The sequence below is a fragment of the Acanthochromis polyacanthus genome, chromosome 8, assembly GCF_021347895.1.
Source record: "Acanthochromis polyacanthus isolate Apoly-LR-REF ecotype Palm Island chromosome 8, KAUST_Apoly_ChrSc, whole genome shotgun sequence".
Taxonomy (NCBI): Eukaryota; Metazoa; Chordata; class Actinopteri; family Pomacentridae; genus Acanthochromis; species Acanthochromis polyacanthus.
Window position 1 is genome coordinate 41,541,018 of NC_067120.1, and position 16,904 is coordinate 41,557,921.

General features: G+C 45.2%; 1 protein-coding gene and 1 long non-coding RNA gene across 9 annotated transcripts in view; one reads left to right on the forward strand and one right to left on the reverse strand.

Moving 5' to 3' along the window:
• Window positions 1–39: 39 nt before the first annotated feature.
• LOC110970587 (nuclear pore complex protein Nup160-like) overlaps window positions 40–16,904 on the forward strand; it is a 40,330-nt gene continuing 23,465 nt past the window's right edge. Inside the window, exons 1-15 of one of the 8 annotated variants that reach the window (XM_051952541.1) lie at window positions 40–180; window positions 2,387–2,495; window positions 2,570–2,780; window positions 4,898–5,120; window positions 5,271–5,461; window positions 7,474–7,710; window positions 8,803–8,900; window positions 9,083–9,167; window positions 9,245–9,313; window positions 9,375–9,458; window positions 9,535–9,705; window positions 10,068–10,167; window positions 10,528–10,693; window positions 11,022–11,155; window positions 11,226–11,386. In XM_051952541.1, the coding sequence (XP_051808501.1) occupies window positions 93–180; window positions 2,387–2,495; window positions 2,570–2,780; window positions 4,898–5,120; window positions 5,271–5,461; window positions 7,474–7,710; window positions 8,803–8,900; window positions 9,083–9,167; window positions 9,245–9,313; window positions 9,375–9,458; window positions 9,535–9,705; window positions 10,068–10,167; window positions 10,528–10,693; window positions 11,022–11,155; window positions 11,226–11,386 (2,127 nt within the window). In that variant the 5' untranslated portion in view covers window positions 40–92. Of the gene's footprint in view, window positions 181–2,386; window positions 2,496–2,569; window positions 2,781–3,005; window positions 3,033–3,113; window positions 3,141–3,545; window positions 3,573–3,757; window positions 3,785–3,973; window positions 4,001–4,429; window positions 4,457–4,681; window positions 4,709–4,897; window positions 5,121–5,270; window positions 5,462–7,473; window positions 7,711–8,802; window positions 8,901–9,082; window positions 9,168–9,244; window positions 9,314–9,374; window positions 9,459–9,534; window positions 9,706–10,067; window positions 10,168–10,527; window positions 10,694–11,021; window positions 11,156–11,225; window positions 11,387–16,904 lie in introns of those variants that run through there. The other 7 variants (XM_051952544.1, XM_051952546.1, XM_051952542.1 and 4 more) reach the window with 7 other exon arrangements.
• LOC127535217 (uncharacterized) lies at window positions 6,167–7,464 on the reverse strand. The gene is made up of 3 exons (XR_007943992.1): window positions 7,335–7,464; window positions 6,975–7,154; window positions 6,167–6,934 (listed from the first exon to the last, which is right to left on the reverse strand). It is a non-coding gene; the product is annotated as an uncharacterized LOC127535217 (long non-coding RNA).

The following is a 16,904-nucleotide window of genomic DNA, read 5'->3' on the forward strand; positions in this document are numbered from 1 at the left end:
AAGCGCTAAAAAAAAAAAAAAAAAACAGCCACAGAAGAAGAAGACCCGGAAGCAGGAGGTTTGAAACAGCGCGCGACCTGTAGTCAGACAAGATGGCGGCTCTGGAGCGGAGCTTCATCGAGATCTGCGGCTTCGAGAGAGACGGAGGCCGGAGGGGCCGAGAGGTGGCCGTGGACCTCGGTAAGACCCCTGTTGACCCCCGTAGACCCTAACCCGTTTATCCGTTTCGTCTGTCTGGTTCTCTGTACCGGGCTAACACCAGCTAACTCAGGCTAATCGGCTAACGGTTAGCAGCGCGTACACGCGGTGGTAACGTTAGTCAGCGGTGTTGGTCCGTGCGCGGCATCAGGGGGTCTCGTGGATGGAGTTAAAACACCTCAGACCTGAACCGGGTTAAAGGCTCCTGGACAGTCCGCTAATAGGCAGCTAACGGTGCCGCCTCTCACTGGTTAGCATCTATTAGCTGGTGAGTTGGCTGCTCACCTGTCGGACACAGGCCAGTGAGGAGCATGTTACTGTTTAACTCATTAAATAACTGAAGTGAACTCAGACCAAACTGTGTAAAAAAAACAAACCCTCTAATTTAAGGGAGAAAATTTCACAAATGTTAAACTGTAGAGAACCAGAAAGAGAAGAACAAGAGCAGCCAAACTAAAGCGGGTTAAATGAACAAGAGCTGAGAGTTTAGAATCAGAATCAGAATGCGGTTTATTGCTAAGTAGGTTACACTTACAAGGAATTTTCTATGGAGCTCTTGGTGCAAATACAATAAAATAATAAGAGATGTGAGAAATACGGATGAAATAGACAAGGTATGTGCAGTTACTACTCAGTAGTAATTAATATAGTCAACAGAGCTGATTTGCAGTGGCAGGGGCAGTGTTTATCAGCGATGCAGCAGAGGGGAAGAAGCTGTTTTAGTCCTGATGGACCGCAGCCTCCTGCCTCAGGGGAGGGGTTCAAAAAGTTTGTGTCCAGGGTGAGAGGGGTTGGCCAAGATCTTGGTTGGACACCTTAAAGTCCTAGAGGTGTAGAGATCCTGGAGGGATGGTTACATCTGATCACCTTCTCAGCAGAGCGGATGATGCGCTGCAGTCTGCTCTTGTCCTGAGCGGTGGCTGCAGGGTACCAGACGGTGATGGAGGAGGAGAGCATGGACTCTATGATGGCCGTGTAGAAGTGCACCATCATAGTCTTTGGCAGGTTGAACTTCTTCAGCTGCCTCAGGAAGTACATCCTCTGCTGTGCCTTCTTGGTTATGGAGGTGATGTTCATCTCCCACTTCAGGTCCTGGGAGATGATGGATCCCAAAAAGCAGAAAGACTCCACGGTGAGCACTGTGGAGTCAGAGAGCTTGATGGGAGCAGGGGGGGGCTGTGTTCCTCCTGAAGTCCACCACCATCTCCACTGTCTTCTGGGCGTTGAGCTCCAGGTTGTTCCGGCTGCACCAGGTCACCAGGTTGTCTACCTCCAGTCTGTAAACAGACTCATCCCCATCAGAGATGAGTCCGATGAGGGTGATGTCATCTGCAAACTTCAGGAGTTTGACGGACTGGTGCCTGGAGGTGCAGCTGTTGGTGTACAGCAGGGGTGTCAAACTCAGTTCCTGGAGGGCCACTATCCTGCATGTTTTAGATGTTTCCCTCTTCCAACACACCTGATTCAAATGATCAGCTTATCATCAAGCTCAGCAGAAGCCTGATAACGAGCCTGATCATTTGAATCAGGTGTGTTGGAAGAGGGAAACATCTAAAACATGCAGGATAGTGGCCCTCCAGGAACGGATCTTGACACCCCTGGTGTACAGGGAGGACAGCAGTGGGGAAAGAACACAGCCTTGGGGGGGCTGGTGCTGATGGTCCTGGTCTCGGAGACTTGCTTCCCCAGCTTCACATGCTGCTTCCTGTCAGACAGAAAGTCTGTGATCCATCTGCAGGTGGAGGTAGGCACACTCAGCTGGAGGAGCTTGTCCTGGAGCAGGGCAGGGATGACCGTGTTAAAAACAGAACTGAAATCCACAAACAGGATCCTGGCTTAGGTTCCTGCTGAGTCCAGGTGCTGCAGAATGAAGTGGAGAGCCAGGTTGACGCCGTCGTCTACAGACCTGTTTGCTCTGTAGGCGAACTGCAGGGGGTCCATAAGAGGGTCTGCGATGGCTTAAAAATCCTGATTCAGTCTGATGTCATCAGGTCACATGATCACTGATTAGTACACCTGAGTCTCTGAAGTCTGATAAACGTCTCTTTACTTTTGGAAACCTGGTGCTAGTTAGGATTGTCTAAACCTACAGGTGTCGCGTTGTTTTCTGCAGCGTTTATCAGATCAGCAACTGAACCTGATCAGGGCTTTGTACCTGCTGAAACACACCTGTGTGACCTGTCTACAGGTGTGAGTCCTCTACCTGGTGGTCTGAAGTTTGCAGACAGTGCTGGAGCGTTTCATTATGAGGAGAGTGGGAAGCTGCTGTCAGTCACCAGCAACAGGTTCATCCACTGGTGAGTAAAACAAGCGTCCACACACCTGCTGGAAACACCTGAACAACTCGTATGGACTCTGTGACTCGTTGCAGGTCCACGTCGGGGGACTCGGTCCAGCTGGTGGAACAGTCTCTGGACACCAACCTGCTAAACAACTCGGTCAAGCTGAAGTTCAACCACTGCACCGTTCTACCAGGAGGAGTCTCCATCCAGGAGACGCTCAACAATGTGGTCATCCTCATCTGCACCAATCAGAGCGTCCACAGGCTGCTGCTGCCGCATCCAACACGCATGTACCGCAGCGTGAGTATTTATCATCCAACACACATGTACTGCAGCGTGAGTATTTATCATCCAACACACATGTACTGCAACATGAGTATTTATCATCCAACACACATGTACTGCAGCGTGAGTATTTATCATCCAACACACATGTACTGCAACATGAGTATTTATCATCCAACACACATGTACTGCAACATGAGTATTTATCATCCAACACACATGTACTGCAACATGAGTATTTATCATCCAACACACATGTACCGCAGCGTGAGTATTTATCATCCAACACACATGTACTGCAACATGAGTATTTATCATCCAACACACATGTACTGCAGCATGAGTATTTATCATCCAACACACATGTACCGCAGCGTGAGTATTTATCATCCAACACACATGTACCGCAGCGTGAGTATTTATCATCCAACACACATGTACTGCAGCATGAGTATTTATCATCCAACACACATGTACTGCAACATGAGTATTTATCATCCAACACACATGTACTGCAACATGAGTATTTATCATCCAACACACATGTACTGCAACATGAGTATTTATCATCCAACACACATGTACTGCAACATGAGTATTTATCATCCAACACACATGTACTGCAACATGAGTATTTATCATCCAACACACATGTACTGCAACATGAGTATTTATCATCCAACACACATGTACTGCAACATGAGTATTTATCATCCAACACACATGTACTGCAACGTGAGTATTTATCATCCAACACACATGTACCGCAGCATGAGTATTTATCATCCAACACACATGTACCGCAGCGTGAGTATTTATCATCCAACACACATGTACTGCAGCGTGAGTATTTATCATCCAACACACATGTACTGCAGCGTGAGTATTTATCATCCAACACACATGTACTGCAGCATGAGTATTTATCATCCAACACACATGTACTGCAGTGTATTTATCATCCAACACACATGTACTGCAGCATGAGTATTTATCATCCAACACACATGTACCGCAGCGTGAGTATTTATCATCCAACACACATGTACTGCAGTGTGAGTATTTATCATCCAACACACATGTACTGCAGCGTGAGTATTTATCATCCAACACACATGTACTGCAGTGTGAGTATTTATCATCCAACACACATGTACTGCAACATGAGTATTTATCATCCAACACACATGTACTGCAACATGAGTATTTATCATCCAACACACATGTACCGCAGCGTGAGTATTTATCATCCAACACACATGTACTGCAGCGTGAGTATTTATCATCCAACACACATGTACTGCAGCGTGAGTATTTATCATCCAACACACATGTACTGCAGCGTGAGTATTTATCATCCAACACACATGTACTGCAGTGTATTTATCATCCAACACACATGTACTGCAGTGTATTTATCATCCAACACACATGTACTGCAGCGTGAGTATTTATCATCCAACACACATGTACTGCAGCGTGAGTATTTATCATCCAACACACATGTACTGCAGTGTATTTATCATCCAACACACATGTACTGCAGCGTGAGTATTTATCATCCAACACACATGTACTGCAGCGTGAGTATTTATCATCCAACACACATGTACTGCAGCATGAGTATTTATCATCCAACACACATGTACTGCAGCGTGAGTATTTATCATCCAACACACATGTACCGCAGCGTGAGTATTTATCATCCAACACACATGTACTGCAGCGTGAGTATTTATCATCCAACACACATGTACTGCAGCATGAGTATTTATCATCCAACACACATGTACTGCAGCATGAGTATTTATCATCCAACACACATGTACTGCAACATGAGTATTTATCATCCAACACACATGTACTGCAGTGTGAGTATTTATCATCCAACACACATGTACTGCAGCATGAGTATTTATCATCCAACACACATGTACCGCAGCGTGTCATTGGTTGTTATTTAATGGCAGGGATTCAGTGAAACATTTATTCAGCGTCTCTGAAGACCAAACAGGAATCAAACCTTCTAAACGTTCCTCAGCTGTTCTTGAATTTGACGTTAAACTCTGCAGTTCTTCTGGTATATTGCGACCGTCGTCCTGCAGCTGGTTCTAACATGCGTTAACTTGCAGGAGCTGGTCACAGAGCTGCACATGCAGTCCATCTTCACCGACGTGGGGAAGCTGAGCCTGCAGGACTCTGCCCACAGCGCCGTCATCCCCAGCCAGGTGGGCCAGACAGGTAGTCCTCATCGCTGCAGCTGCTGGATCAGCTACCAGGGGGAGGCTCACTATGCCCTGGCCTCACCTGCAGGGGGCATCATGGTGGTGACGCTGCCGCCGCACGACACTCCAGGTAAACGCCTGGAGACTATTTATTGGCTCTAAGCAGCATCATAATACTAGAGCCATCTTAAGCCTACTAGAGGCATCTTAAAACGTGCTGCTCTCCAGCTCTAGAACGTGTTCCAACTCTAGAACGTGTTCCTCTGTCTCCCGTCTCCAGACAGCGTCTCGGTGGTGGAGCTGAAGCAGAGCTCCATGATGAGCCGGTTGTCCGGCTGGATGCCCTCAGCGATCCGAGGAGACCAGAGTCCAGCAGACCTGGTCCTCAGTATGGCTGTCAGAGAACTGGAGGAAGACTCCTTCATCTTCGCTCTCTGTCAGGATCACAGGCTGCGGATGTGGTCGCTCAGGGTAGGACTCTTACCTGTTCATCACTGCATACACCTGTCCCTACCCGTTCCTACCTGTCCCTACCTGTATCTACCTGTTCCTAATAGGGATGGACTAGTCATTTAATTGTTTAACCGCCTACTCATTTATTAAACGTTTAGTATTTTACTAGTCGGTTAAACGCTGCATTAAGCATCATGAACCTTGTTCTTCCTCTGCATCAGCTTCTTTGTAAACAGGCTGAGCAGCCAGAGAGAGAACTGCTCCTCCTCCCCTCCCCTCACACACACGTAGCAGGGGGCAGTCGACCTCCGGAGGACACGTTTATTTCTCCAAACCTACACCGCCTGTACGTTCACCCCGGTCCCGACCGGGCGCCGCCACACAGCTCTATGCTCAGGCGTGCACCGCACGCTCGTCCCGTCTGGGCTGCCTGGTTGATCCTGCCAGTAGCATATGCTTGTCTCAAAGATGAAGCCATGCAAGTCTAAGTACACACGGCCGGTACAGTGAAACTGAATGGCTCATTAAATCAGTTATGGTTCCTTTGATTGCTCTCTCAACGATACCCAACAGGCTCATCAAAATGTCTGATCCACTTGTGAAACTCTTCCTCATCTGTCAATCAAACCCAGTCATCGTCATTTACGACGGGACGGTGAACGTCACTGCGGCCTCCATCGTTATCATCAGTGCATTTTCTCCCACGTCTGCTGCTATTTACGCGTTTTTTTTCAACCCCCGCTATCCCCCTCATCATTAGCGGTGTTCTGACCACTCCAGCTACACCCACCACGTCCCTTCCTGCCCCCCGAAGCAAAGCATCGGCTCCACTATGTGCTGCTCGTGGACTGTCATGGCGCACCGACCCGCTGCCGTTACGCACAGACGCAGCGGCACTTTCTGTCTCAGTGGACGACTGAACATCTTCATCAGAGGGTGAATATTCCTCTTCAGAATATGAGTAAGCCATTACTTGACAAAGTACTTTGTCAGTGTTGAGCAGACCTCTCGGTATGGTGAGTTTTCTCGCTCTAAAATGTGCCGTCTTGCGCTCTGATACGCTCCGACGGCGAGTCTCGTCTCCTCGGTTTTCAAACTCTGTAAACTCCAAAACTTTGAATGAAAACACGCCCACAACTGATGCTCAGATTGAAGTTCCAGATGTCCGCCATCTCCTGGTGTGCAGTACATGAGGCACACGAGGCAGTATATTTGAAGCTATGACTTGTTATGTTCACCAATGTTGCTTGTGGCAATATTGCGACTTTGGCGCTTAAAGGGTTAAATTGCAAGTTTTCCGAACCGACTAGTCGCAAATAAAATTTGCAACTAGTCGGTTCGGAAATTAGTCGAAATTCCCATCCCTAGTTCCTAGCTGTATCTACCTGTACCTTCCTGTTCCTACCTGTATCTGTCTGTGTCTGTTCCTACCTGTATCTACCTGTTCCTACCTGTATCTATCTGTTCCTACCTGTATCTATCTGTTCCTACCTGTATCTATCTGTTCCTACCTGTTCCTGTCTGTTCCTACCTGTTCCTGTCTGTTCCTACCTGTATCTACCTGTTCCTACCTGTATCTATCTGTTCCTACCTGTTCCTGTCTGTTCCTACCTGTATCTACCTGTTCCTACCTGTATCTATCTGTTCCTACCTGTTCCTGTCTGTTCCTACCTGTATCTACCTGTTCCTACCTGTATCTATCTGTTCCTACCTGTATCTACCTGTTCCTACCTGTATCTATCTGTTCCTACCTGTATCTACCTGTTCCTACCTGTATCTACCTGTTCCTACCTGTATCTACCTGTTCCTACCTGTATCTACCTGTTCCTACCTGTATCTACCTGTTCCTACCTGTATCTACCTGTTCCTACCTGTATCTATCCGTTCCTACCTGTTCCTGTCTGTTCCTACCTGTATCTACCTGTTCCTACCTGTATCTATCTGTTCCTACCTGTTCCTGTCTGTTCCTACCTGTATCTAACCGTTTTTACCTGTGCAGTGCTGGAGGCTGAAGTGTTCTGTGTGTTTAGGAGCAGGCGTGTCTGCTGGAAGCTGACATGTTGGAGTACCTGCCGTCCTGTAAAGGTGTTCGCCGTCTGTCAGGTCAGGGTCACCGCCTCAGATTGGCCTTCTCCTCCACCACAGGCCTCTGCCTGGGAGTTTACCTGGCCGTCCCTCAGAGAGGACAGTTCACCGTCCTGCAGCTGGTCGCCACCGATAACAACCGCTACAGCCTGGAGCACATCTCCTCCCTGCTGAGCACACAGGTAACCACACCTGTACAGATAAACTACAGCTGTACAGATAAACTACAGCTGTACAGATAACTACAGCTGTACAGATAAACTACACCTGTACAGATAAACTTCAGCTGTACAGATAAACTACAGCTGTACAGATAACTACAGCTGTACAGATAAACTACACCTGTACAGGTAAACTACACCTGTACAGGTAAACTACAGCTGTACAGATAAACTACAGCTGTACAGATAAACTACAGCTGTACAGATAACTACAGCTGTACAGATAACTACAGCTGTACAGATAACTACAGCTGTACAGATAACTACAGCTGTACAGATAACTACAGCTGTACAGATAAACTACAGCTGTACAGATAACCACACCTGTACAGATAACTACAGCCGTACAGATAACTACAGCCGTACAGATGACTACAGCCGTACAGATGACTACAGCTGTACAGATAAACTACACCTGTACAGATAACTACAGCTGTACAGATAACTACAGCTGTACAGATAAACTACAGCCGTACAGATAACTACAGCCGTACAGATAACTACACCTGTACAGATAACTACAGCCGTACAGATAACTACAGCCGTACAGATAACTACAGCCGTACAGATAAACTACACCTGTACAGATGACTACAGCCGTACAGATGACTACAGCCGTACAGATGACTACAGCCGTACAGATAACTACAGCCGTACAGATAAACTACAGCTGTACAGATAAACTACAGCTGTACAGATAACTACAGGTGTACAGATAAACTACACCTGTACAGATAACTACAGCCGTACAGATAACTACAGCCGTACAGATAAACTACACCTGTACAGATAACTACAGCCGTACAGATAACTACAGGTGTACAGATAACTACAGGTGTACAGATAACTACAGCTGTACAGATAACCTACAGCTGTACAGATAACTACAGCCGTACAGATAAACTACACCTGTACAGATGACTACAGCCGTACAGATGACTACAGCCGTACAGATAACTACAGCCGTACAGATAACTACAGCTGTACAGATAACTACAGCTTCAGCTCAGACTGTTGATTACTGACTATCTTGTGTGTGTTGATGCTGAACAGGAGACTCTGGTGGACTTCACTCTGACCTCCTCAGACGTCTGGGCTCTCTGGGTGGACGAATCCAACACCACCGTGGTCAGATACATCAACTTTGAACAGTAAGGTCCAGTTTAACCCCTGGATCACAGCAGGAAACCAGTAAAGCCAGTAGAAACCAGTGAACTGTAGAAACCAGAATTTGAATCTGCATCCACACATTGTTCTCTGGTAAATGATGCCAGTTCTGATCCAATCGGTGTGTAACTTCATGGAACATTGTGGAACTTTGTGTGTTCTGCAGCAACACAGCAGGTCAGTGGAACCAGGTGTTTGTTCAGCCTCCACCTGAAGAAGAAGTCCAGATCGGAGTTGACCTGGACCCGCGGGTAGGACCAGAAACTACTTCTAGTATCTAAAGAACTGTCCTGAGGAGGTTCTGATTCGTTGTGTTGTTTCTGAACAGGAGACGTACCTGGAGGTTCTGTTCTCTCCACTGAGGTTCACAGCTCCAGCCATAGTTAAAGCCCTACAGGTGAGTCTACCTGCTGCACCATCAGTCTGAGGGGTTCTGGTTCTGACTTGTTCTGTTTCAGATCTACCGCCGAGGCTCGGAGCGGATCTCAGATGTTTCCTGGGAGGGTCTGAAGAAGGAGGTGACCCAGGCCGTGGAGACCGAGGTCCGGTTAGCATCTTCAAGTATTTAAATGTGAGCCGGGTCAGAACCTTCTCCTGAAGTTCTGTTTCCTCCTTCAGCTCCAGAGCAGCGTCACGGAGTTCGAGTTCTCTCAGGAGGAGTACCGTCAGCTGCAGGTGGAGTTCTGGTCCCGGTTTTACTCCTGCTGCCTGCAGTACCAGGAGGCCCAGTCGGCTCCTCTGGGTCTGACCGTCAGTCAGCACACCGGCATGGCCTGTCTGCTCCGGAAGGTAGAACCACACCTAGAACCCTGACCCTGTCTGGTCCAGAACCTAAACCACACCTAGAACCCTAACCCTGCCGTTATTCTGAACCGGTTGGTCCGGTTTCATCAGACTTTTTCCATCATTTCTGAGCCTCAGAACTTCATAGTCCAGCAGATAGAACCATGACATGTAGGAGGAGAAACATCTGAGTTGTGGTAGAAACTGACCCCAGATCAGTTTAAATCCATCCAGGTGTCTCAGTCTGTAGAATAAGTCTGGTTTCTGTTCACTTCTCTAGAACCAGCATCAGCATTATGGGATGTATCGTAGTGAAGCAGGTGTTCCGTCTGGCTGTAGATGAAACAGAACGTGTGACTGTGTTTCAGGGTTTTGTTTCGTTCCTGCTGCCCTGCTTCGCCGTGGATCACCTGTACCTGTCCTACGACCAGTACCTGTTCTCAGAGGAGGAGACACCTGTGGCTGAAGGTAACGAGCACCGCTTTTAGTCAGCTCCTGGTCCAAGCAGCACAAACGGTGTTCTATGTTCACCTGTGTGTCTGTTCACCTGTGTGTCTGTTTATCTGTGTGTCTGTTCACCTGTGTGTCTGTTTACCTGTGTGTCTGTTTATCTGTGTGTCTGTTCACCTGTGTGTCTGTTCACCTGTGTGTCTGTTCACCTGTGTGTCTGTTCACCTGTGTGTCTGTTCACCTGTGTGTCTGTTCACCTGTGTGTCTGTTTATCTGTGTGTCTGTTCACCTGTGTGTCTGTTTACCTGTGCGTGTTTTTACCTGTGTTTATTTACCTGTGCGTGTGTTTACCTGTATATCTGTTTACCTGTGTGTCAGACCAAGAGGTGAGCCGTGACGTCCTGCAGCTGGTCCAGTGTCTGCGGCTGGTCAGTGATGCTGTTTCTCCAGAGATGGCCTATGAGATGGAGAAAGCTCTGGATTACCTGCAGTCACCTGAGAGAGCCGCCGAGGTGGTCCTGGAGAACATGCTGTGCAACGACAGGTCAGTCCCTTTCACACACCTGTCTCACACCTGTGACACACCTATAATAGACCTGTAACACACACCTGTATCCCACTATTCACACACTTGTCACACAACTAGCACACACCTGTAACACCCCAGAATATAAATGTATAATATAAAATAACATCTGACCCCTAAATATGAAGGTATAATAACACGTAACCCCAGAATATAAATGTATAACAGCTAACCCCAGAATATGAATGTATAACAACAGCTGACCCCAGAATATGAATATACAATCTATAATAACCACATCTGAGGTCAGAACATCAGAACATGACGTATGTTGGCGTTTCTGCAGCGATAATGTGATCGTCGACATCCAGAACAAACTGCAGGACGTCCGGAACCCCACGGCGGCCATGATGGTTCTGCTGAGGGAGATGGACCTGGAGACAGACTCTGAGCTGGGCTCAGATGGCACCGTGGCTGCAGGTAGGTAGAGGTCAGAAGGTGGAGGTCGCCTGGAGAAGCTGCAGGTTCCTGACAGATTCCTTCTGTACAGGTCAGAGCCTGAACACCAGGATCAGTCTGTCCCAGTTGTATGGCAGCAGCTCTGCAGTGTCTCTGGTCTGTCAGGCCGTCTGCCACGTAGCCATGACCAGAGCTCTGTTCTGCAGAGACCTGCTCATCCTGCAGAAGCTCTACCTGCGCTTTGGAGACAACGTACGTACAACACACCTGAACACACTGAATAAAACGCCTAAACACACTGAATAAACCACCTGAACAAGCTGATTAAAACCACCTGAACACTCTGATTAAAAAACCTGAACGCTCTGATTGAACCCCCTGAACACGCTGATTAAAACCCCTGAACGCTCTGATTAAAAAACCTGACCGCTCCGATTGAACCCCCTGAACACGCTGATTAAAACCCCTGAACGCTCTGATTAAAAAACCTGACCGCTCCGATTGAACCCCCTGAACACGCTGATTAAAACCCCTGAACGCTCTGATTAAAAAACCTGACCGCTCCGATTAAACCCCCTGACTGCTCCGATTAAACCCCCTGAACGCTCCGATTGAACCCCCTGAACGCTCCGATTGAACCCCCTGAACGCTCCGATTGAACCCCCTGAACGCTCCGATTGAACCCCCTGAACGCTGTGATTGAACCCCCTGAACGCTGTGATTGAACCCCCTGAACGCTGTGATTGAACCCCCTGAACGCTGTGATTGAACCCCCTGAACGCTGGTATTGAACCCCCTGAACGCTCTGATTGAACCGCCCTGAACGCTCTGATTGAACCGCCCTGAACGCTCTGATTGAACCGCCCTGAACGCTCTGATTGAACCGCCCTGAACGCTCTGATTGAACCCCCTGAACACTGATTTAAACAGGTAAAGGTAAAGACTCCTGCAGTAATATCAGGGCTTAAAGTTTTCCGGCGCATGGAAATGTACCATTGAAAAAATTTCATCCATCTCCGTCCAGAAGGCTCCAAGCATGTGCGTCATTGTGCATTCAGTTGCTCCGCTTTAATCAATCAAACTCCAAATCCTACATTAAAAAATATACACCTTCTGTCCAGGCATGCGGCTTTCTGATAGAACTTTTATCTAATTACAGTTTTCTAACTGCGAGTGCGCATCGACTGCTGGGCGCATGATATGCTGCCCCCTCTTGGTTCGGCATCGTCAGTGCTGCTGAGCCACTGATAAGAAATAACAGTATCCCACAAACAAAATCCAAATTTGCAATATTTGTTGGTGTTTTTGTAATTATATTTAAAGGGAATTACTGTAAACACATTGATATATATTGCATATTATTTATTTTATTTCTGCTTGGACTGTATACCCATTCCACGTGTCCCAGCCCTGTGGCTGCCTGGTCTGTCCAGAGCGCACGGAGCTCCAATCTGTGAGTGGTGCGGTGAAGAATCGAGCAGCTGATCACTGGTCAGTAGCGTTGGAGCTCGTGTTTATCCCAAAGACGCAGATACTAAAGTTTGCTCAGACTTTGTGTGACAGAGGAGAGAGGATGTGTCTCTGCTGATTAACAGAGAGAGCCGCGATCCCTGAGCCGCGGTGCGTTGACTCGCCCCATTGGCGTAAGTGCGTCAGTGGCGATGCGCGTGCACGCCCCACAGTCCCCATGGTTTCTCCACAAAATAAAAACAAACGGGCTTAGGTATTGAATTTTAAAAAGTAACAAAAACAGAAGGTGTTGATTTTGTTTGATTTCTTAATCTTTAAACATTTTCTATGTGTTTTACAACGGCAAAAGGAAAAAAGGAAACAGCTATTTAGTTTGCTGGCTTTTATTTTGAAAGGAAAAAAATCAAACATCAAGCCATACGGATTTGTCCCATTATTCTACTCAGAACATCTGTTTAGTTAAATATGCACAAACTGAATGTAGCTTAGGTGATGTGAACCTTTTTTATTTGAGGACATATAGGATGTTTGTAATAATGAGTTAAATAGCTCTCAGCAGATTTTCTGACCTTTTGCATCTGAATGATGTCTAGCCACAAACAAAAAATCTCCAATCTTAAGCAAATATTATTAGTAAGAACAGAACGAACGTATGGGTTGTGTGAAATGAATAATGGATAGGTAGTTAAATAAGAATGTTATTAGCCTGCTTTTCACCGTTTTTTCTTCCCAAAATATAGATAAAAAAATAGAAACATTTAAATTGAAAGCCAACTGAACAAATTATACAGTGAATACATTTTTTTCCCCTTACCAAAAACAAACAAAATGTGTGTCAGTTCAAGTTGAAAATCAAATGATTTAAACTAATCACACAGATTATTGAGGTGTATCAAATGAGCAGTTACTAACATGTATGTGTGGTTATGTGCTACAGAGGGCTTCTTAATCACATCTTTGTGAGAAATGGGCTGACTCCAGAGGAAAAGGCCAGAGTAGAAGTTCTTCAGCATGAGCAGTCCATTGCCACCAGGACCCAGATAAACCAGATCAGGAAAGCCCGAATTTCTTTGCTAGTTACAGAGTTTGAGAGAGTCAGCATCATGATCAACTTATTTATATTGTGAGGAAATAACTAAAATTGCATTTAAGAGTTAATACTAGTACTTTTATTACCTGCTTAAATACAAAGTGACATATGACAGTTTATTCTCTTGTAGTGTTCCAGAGACTATTAAACAAGTTCATTCTGTTGTCTGTGTTTTACAGTTTATTTCAACAAACAACATTTTGAACATGTTAAAAAGAAAATGTTCAGAAAATCCACAAACAAAGCAAAAAAGAAGAAAGAAATGACTTTTTCAAACAGTATTCTCCAAGCACTTATATTCTCTTGAGACTGACACTTGTGATAATGTTGTAAGTAAAAATTGTGCCTTATGAAGGAAAGCAGCAGAGTTTTGTAGCAGTTTTGTTGTGGTTGGTGTTTTGAGTTCTTGTTAAATCTACTGAAGAGATAAAAATTATTAAGTTATTAATAATACATGTACTTGATTTTCATGATTTTTTCCCCTTTACACTAAAATAAATCTTTGCAATTATAGTGATGCGGTATTGAAACATCAACACAAAAAAAATCTGACTTGGAGCACTTTCTAAAATGCGTTAAGTTTTGGCAGTAAGGTTTTACATTTGAGCAACAATAAAATAGTGGGATCATAATGGGCATTATTTCCACCAGATGTCCTCATATTTGCTCTGAATTAATAGAATCTCATATATATTGTGTTTTAGTGAGTTTTAAAACACATTTAAATACGTTTATTGACACTATAAATTGGAACTTAGAAGTTCAGGCTCAGGATTTTTTCTCACTTTAAGCCCTGTAATATTTACCAGAACTATAACTATTCAGTCACCTCCAGCTATTTTTGAGTAATTTTTAAAAAAAAATATTCTAACGATCTACATTGCAGCTTCTTTAATCTGAACATTTTGTAGTTTCTTTTCCTAACATTTGTATCATTCTGTCATGCCATATAGTAATTAATGTTATATATATATATATATATATATATATATAGAGAGAGAGAGAGAGAGTAATTGTCATGTTTCTTATATATGTATAGTAATTATCATGTCCTATATAATACCATATTTTCCGCACTATAAGGCACACTTAAAGGGGAACTTCTGTTTCCATATGTAATTTCATACATGTGAGTGATGGAGAAATGAATTTTCGACATAGCTCCAGTATTTAGCCAGGCAGGCAGCTTAGCAGCTCAGCTAGCAGCTCAGTTAGCGAAAAGTATGGGGCAACTGGCCCCCCCGCGTCAAAGTCCGCCCTAACGTGCTTTTTTTCCCCCACACTGACCGGCTCGGATAGTCTCAATGAGTGTCTCACAACATAGTAGAGATGAGAAGTGAACGAAAACCTCCACATTACTTGGTGATCGCTCTTTGTTGTGCTCTGTATCCAAATGTCAGGACGCTAGAAAGCAAATCTCGTTCCGAAATCGTGCGATAGCTCGCGCCAAAACCAGTGTTTTGGCGCGAGCTATCGCGCAGCTGCTAAGCTGCCTGCCTGGCTAAATACTGGAGCTATGTCGAAAATTCATTTCTCCATCACTCACATGTATGAAATGACACATGAAAACTTTGGAAGCGAATATGACTCAAATTCAAAGTGTCTTTTCTCAGTAAACGGTATTAGAACTTCTCTTGGTGTTTTTGTCGGACTGAGGCCACACACTGTCACCAGTTAATGTGATGGAGATCGTCACACTGCTGCAGTGAAGCGATATTTCCACTCCGTTAGGTGGCTCTTCAAGCAGTAGCACCCAGAGCAGCTCTGCCTCTCCCGGGCCAAGTGACAGCAGCCAAAGTTCTGCACGGCAAGCCCCCCCACCTGCCCCGCAGCAAAAGTCATCATCTCACCACCGCATGTCGGGCTTTGACCGTAGACTGTATATATAATGGACGTAGCATCTGGCTCCAGAATTGAAGCAAACCCGGAAGTGTCAAAAACTTGCAATATCCCGCCGTCCACTAGGGTTGGCTCCAAAAAGCTTTTTCTCCATAGACCCCAATTCATTTTTGGAAAAAATAAAATTTGATAGACTGATGTTCTACAGCTCAGGATTTTTTTCCCGTTAGTTTTCATGGTCAAAATGAGAGATCAGGTGGCCGATCTCAAAATAAATCAATACTGAATTTTAAATAAATCGTTAAAGTTGGCGGAGCCAGGGGGCGTGGCTATACTTGATGGACAGCAACAGAAGCCTCTGCGGTAAAATGTGGGCGGGATAAGAGAGTCCTCAGCCAATCCTGCCCCTAGTTGCTCTCCGGTCCAGTCTGTTTGATGACGCTTTTTACGTCACTGGCTCCAAAAAATCCAAAACGGCGACCAGGAAGTAGCAAAATCCGGGCTTCATTTTCTCGGCGTTGAAACCAACGGGTGACGTCACGGTTAGTTTACGCCTGGCTTTGACCCAGCTTGGTTGTCAGAGGGGAAATATTCCCCCTGACTGTACAAAACTGATATTGGTAAGTAATTAATGCTTAGAGCACACTATGCGATATCAGGCCAATTTTAGATTAGTGTCGGGTGAGACAAGAGCAGACAAGCTCCGACAAAAAACCTAGTCAAAATCGGCCTGATATCGTGTTGTTAGCTCTAGACATAAGCAAGTAATTAATAAAAATATATACATTACATAAATGTAGGTAGGTAATTAAAACATTATGGCTCAAATTCCTTATTTCGAGTTTTTGTAAGACGGCGACAACGACCGTCGCGAACCCCCCCCCCCCCCCCCCCCCCAAGGCACCAATCCTAGGGGAAACACTGAGCAGTCTTGAAGAAGAAAATCAAAATTGCGTTTTGGAATATTGCTTTTTAATTTCATTTTTGAGTCAAATAGTGCAGCCATGACTTTGAAATGCAAAAGCATTTCTGCTGATGCTTTTGCATTTTCAAATTTGACATTTCAAATTGAATTTTGTTACCTTTTTGCTGGTGAACGTTTTGAAAATTAAACGTCAAATGTGATTTGCATTTGCTTTTTCATTTAGTCACAGAATGAGCAGTGTTGAAGAAGAAAATGAAATTGCATTTTGGAATATTGCTTTTTAATTTCATTTTTGAGTCAAAAAGTGCAGCCATGACTTTCAAATTCAAAAGCATTTCTGCTGATGCTTTTGAATTCGAGTTTTGAGTCACATTTGCTTCCATAGAAAACAGACCCCAGGTTAAAAAAAAAAAAAGTTCCCCTTTAAAAGCCTTTAATTTTCTCAA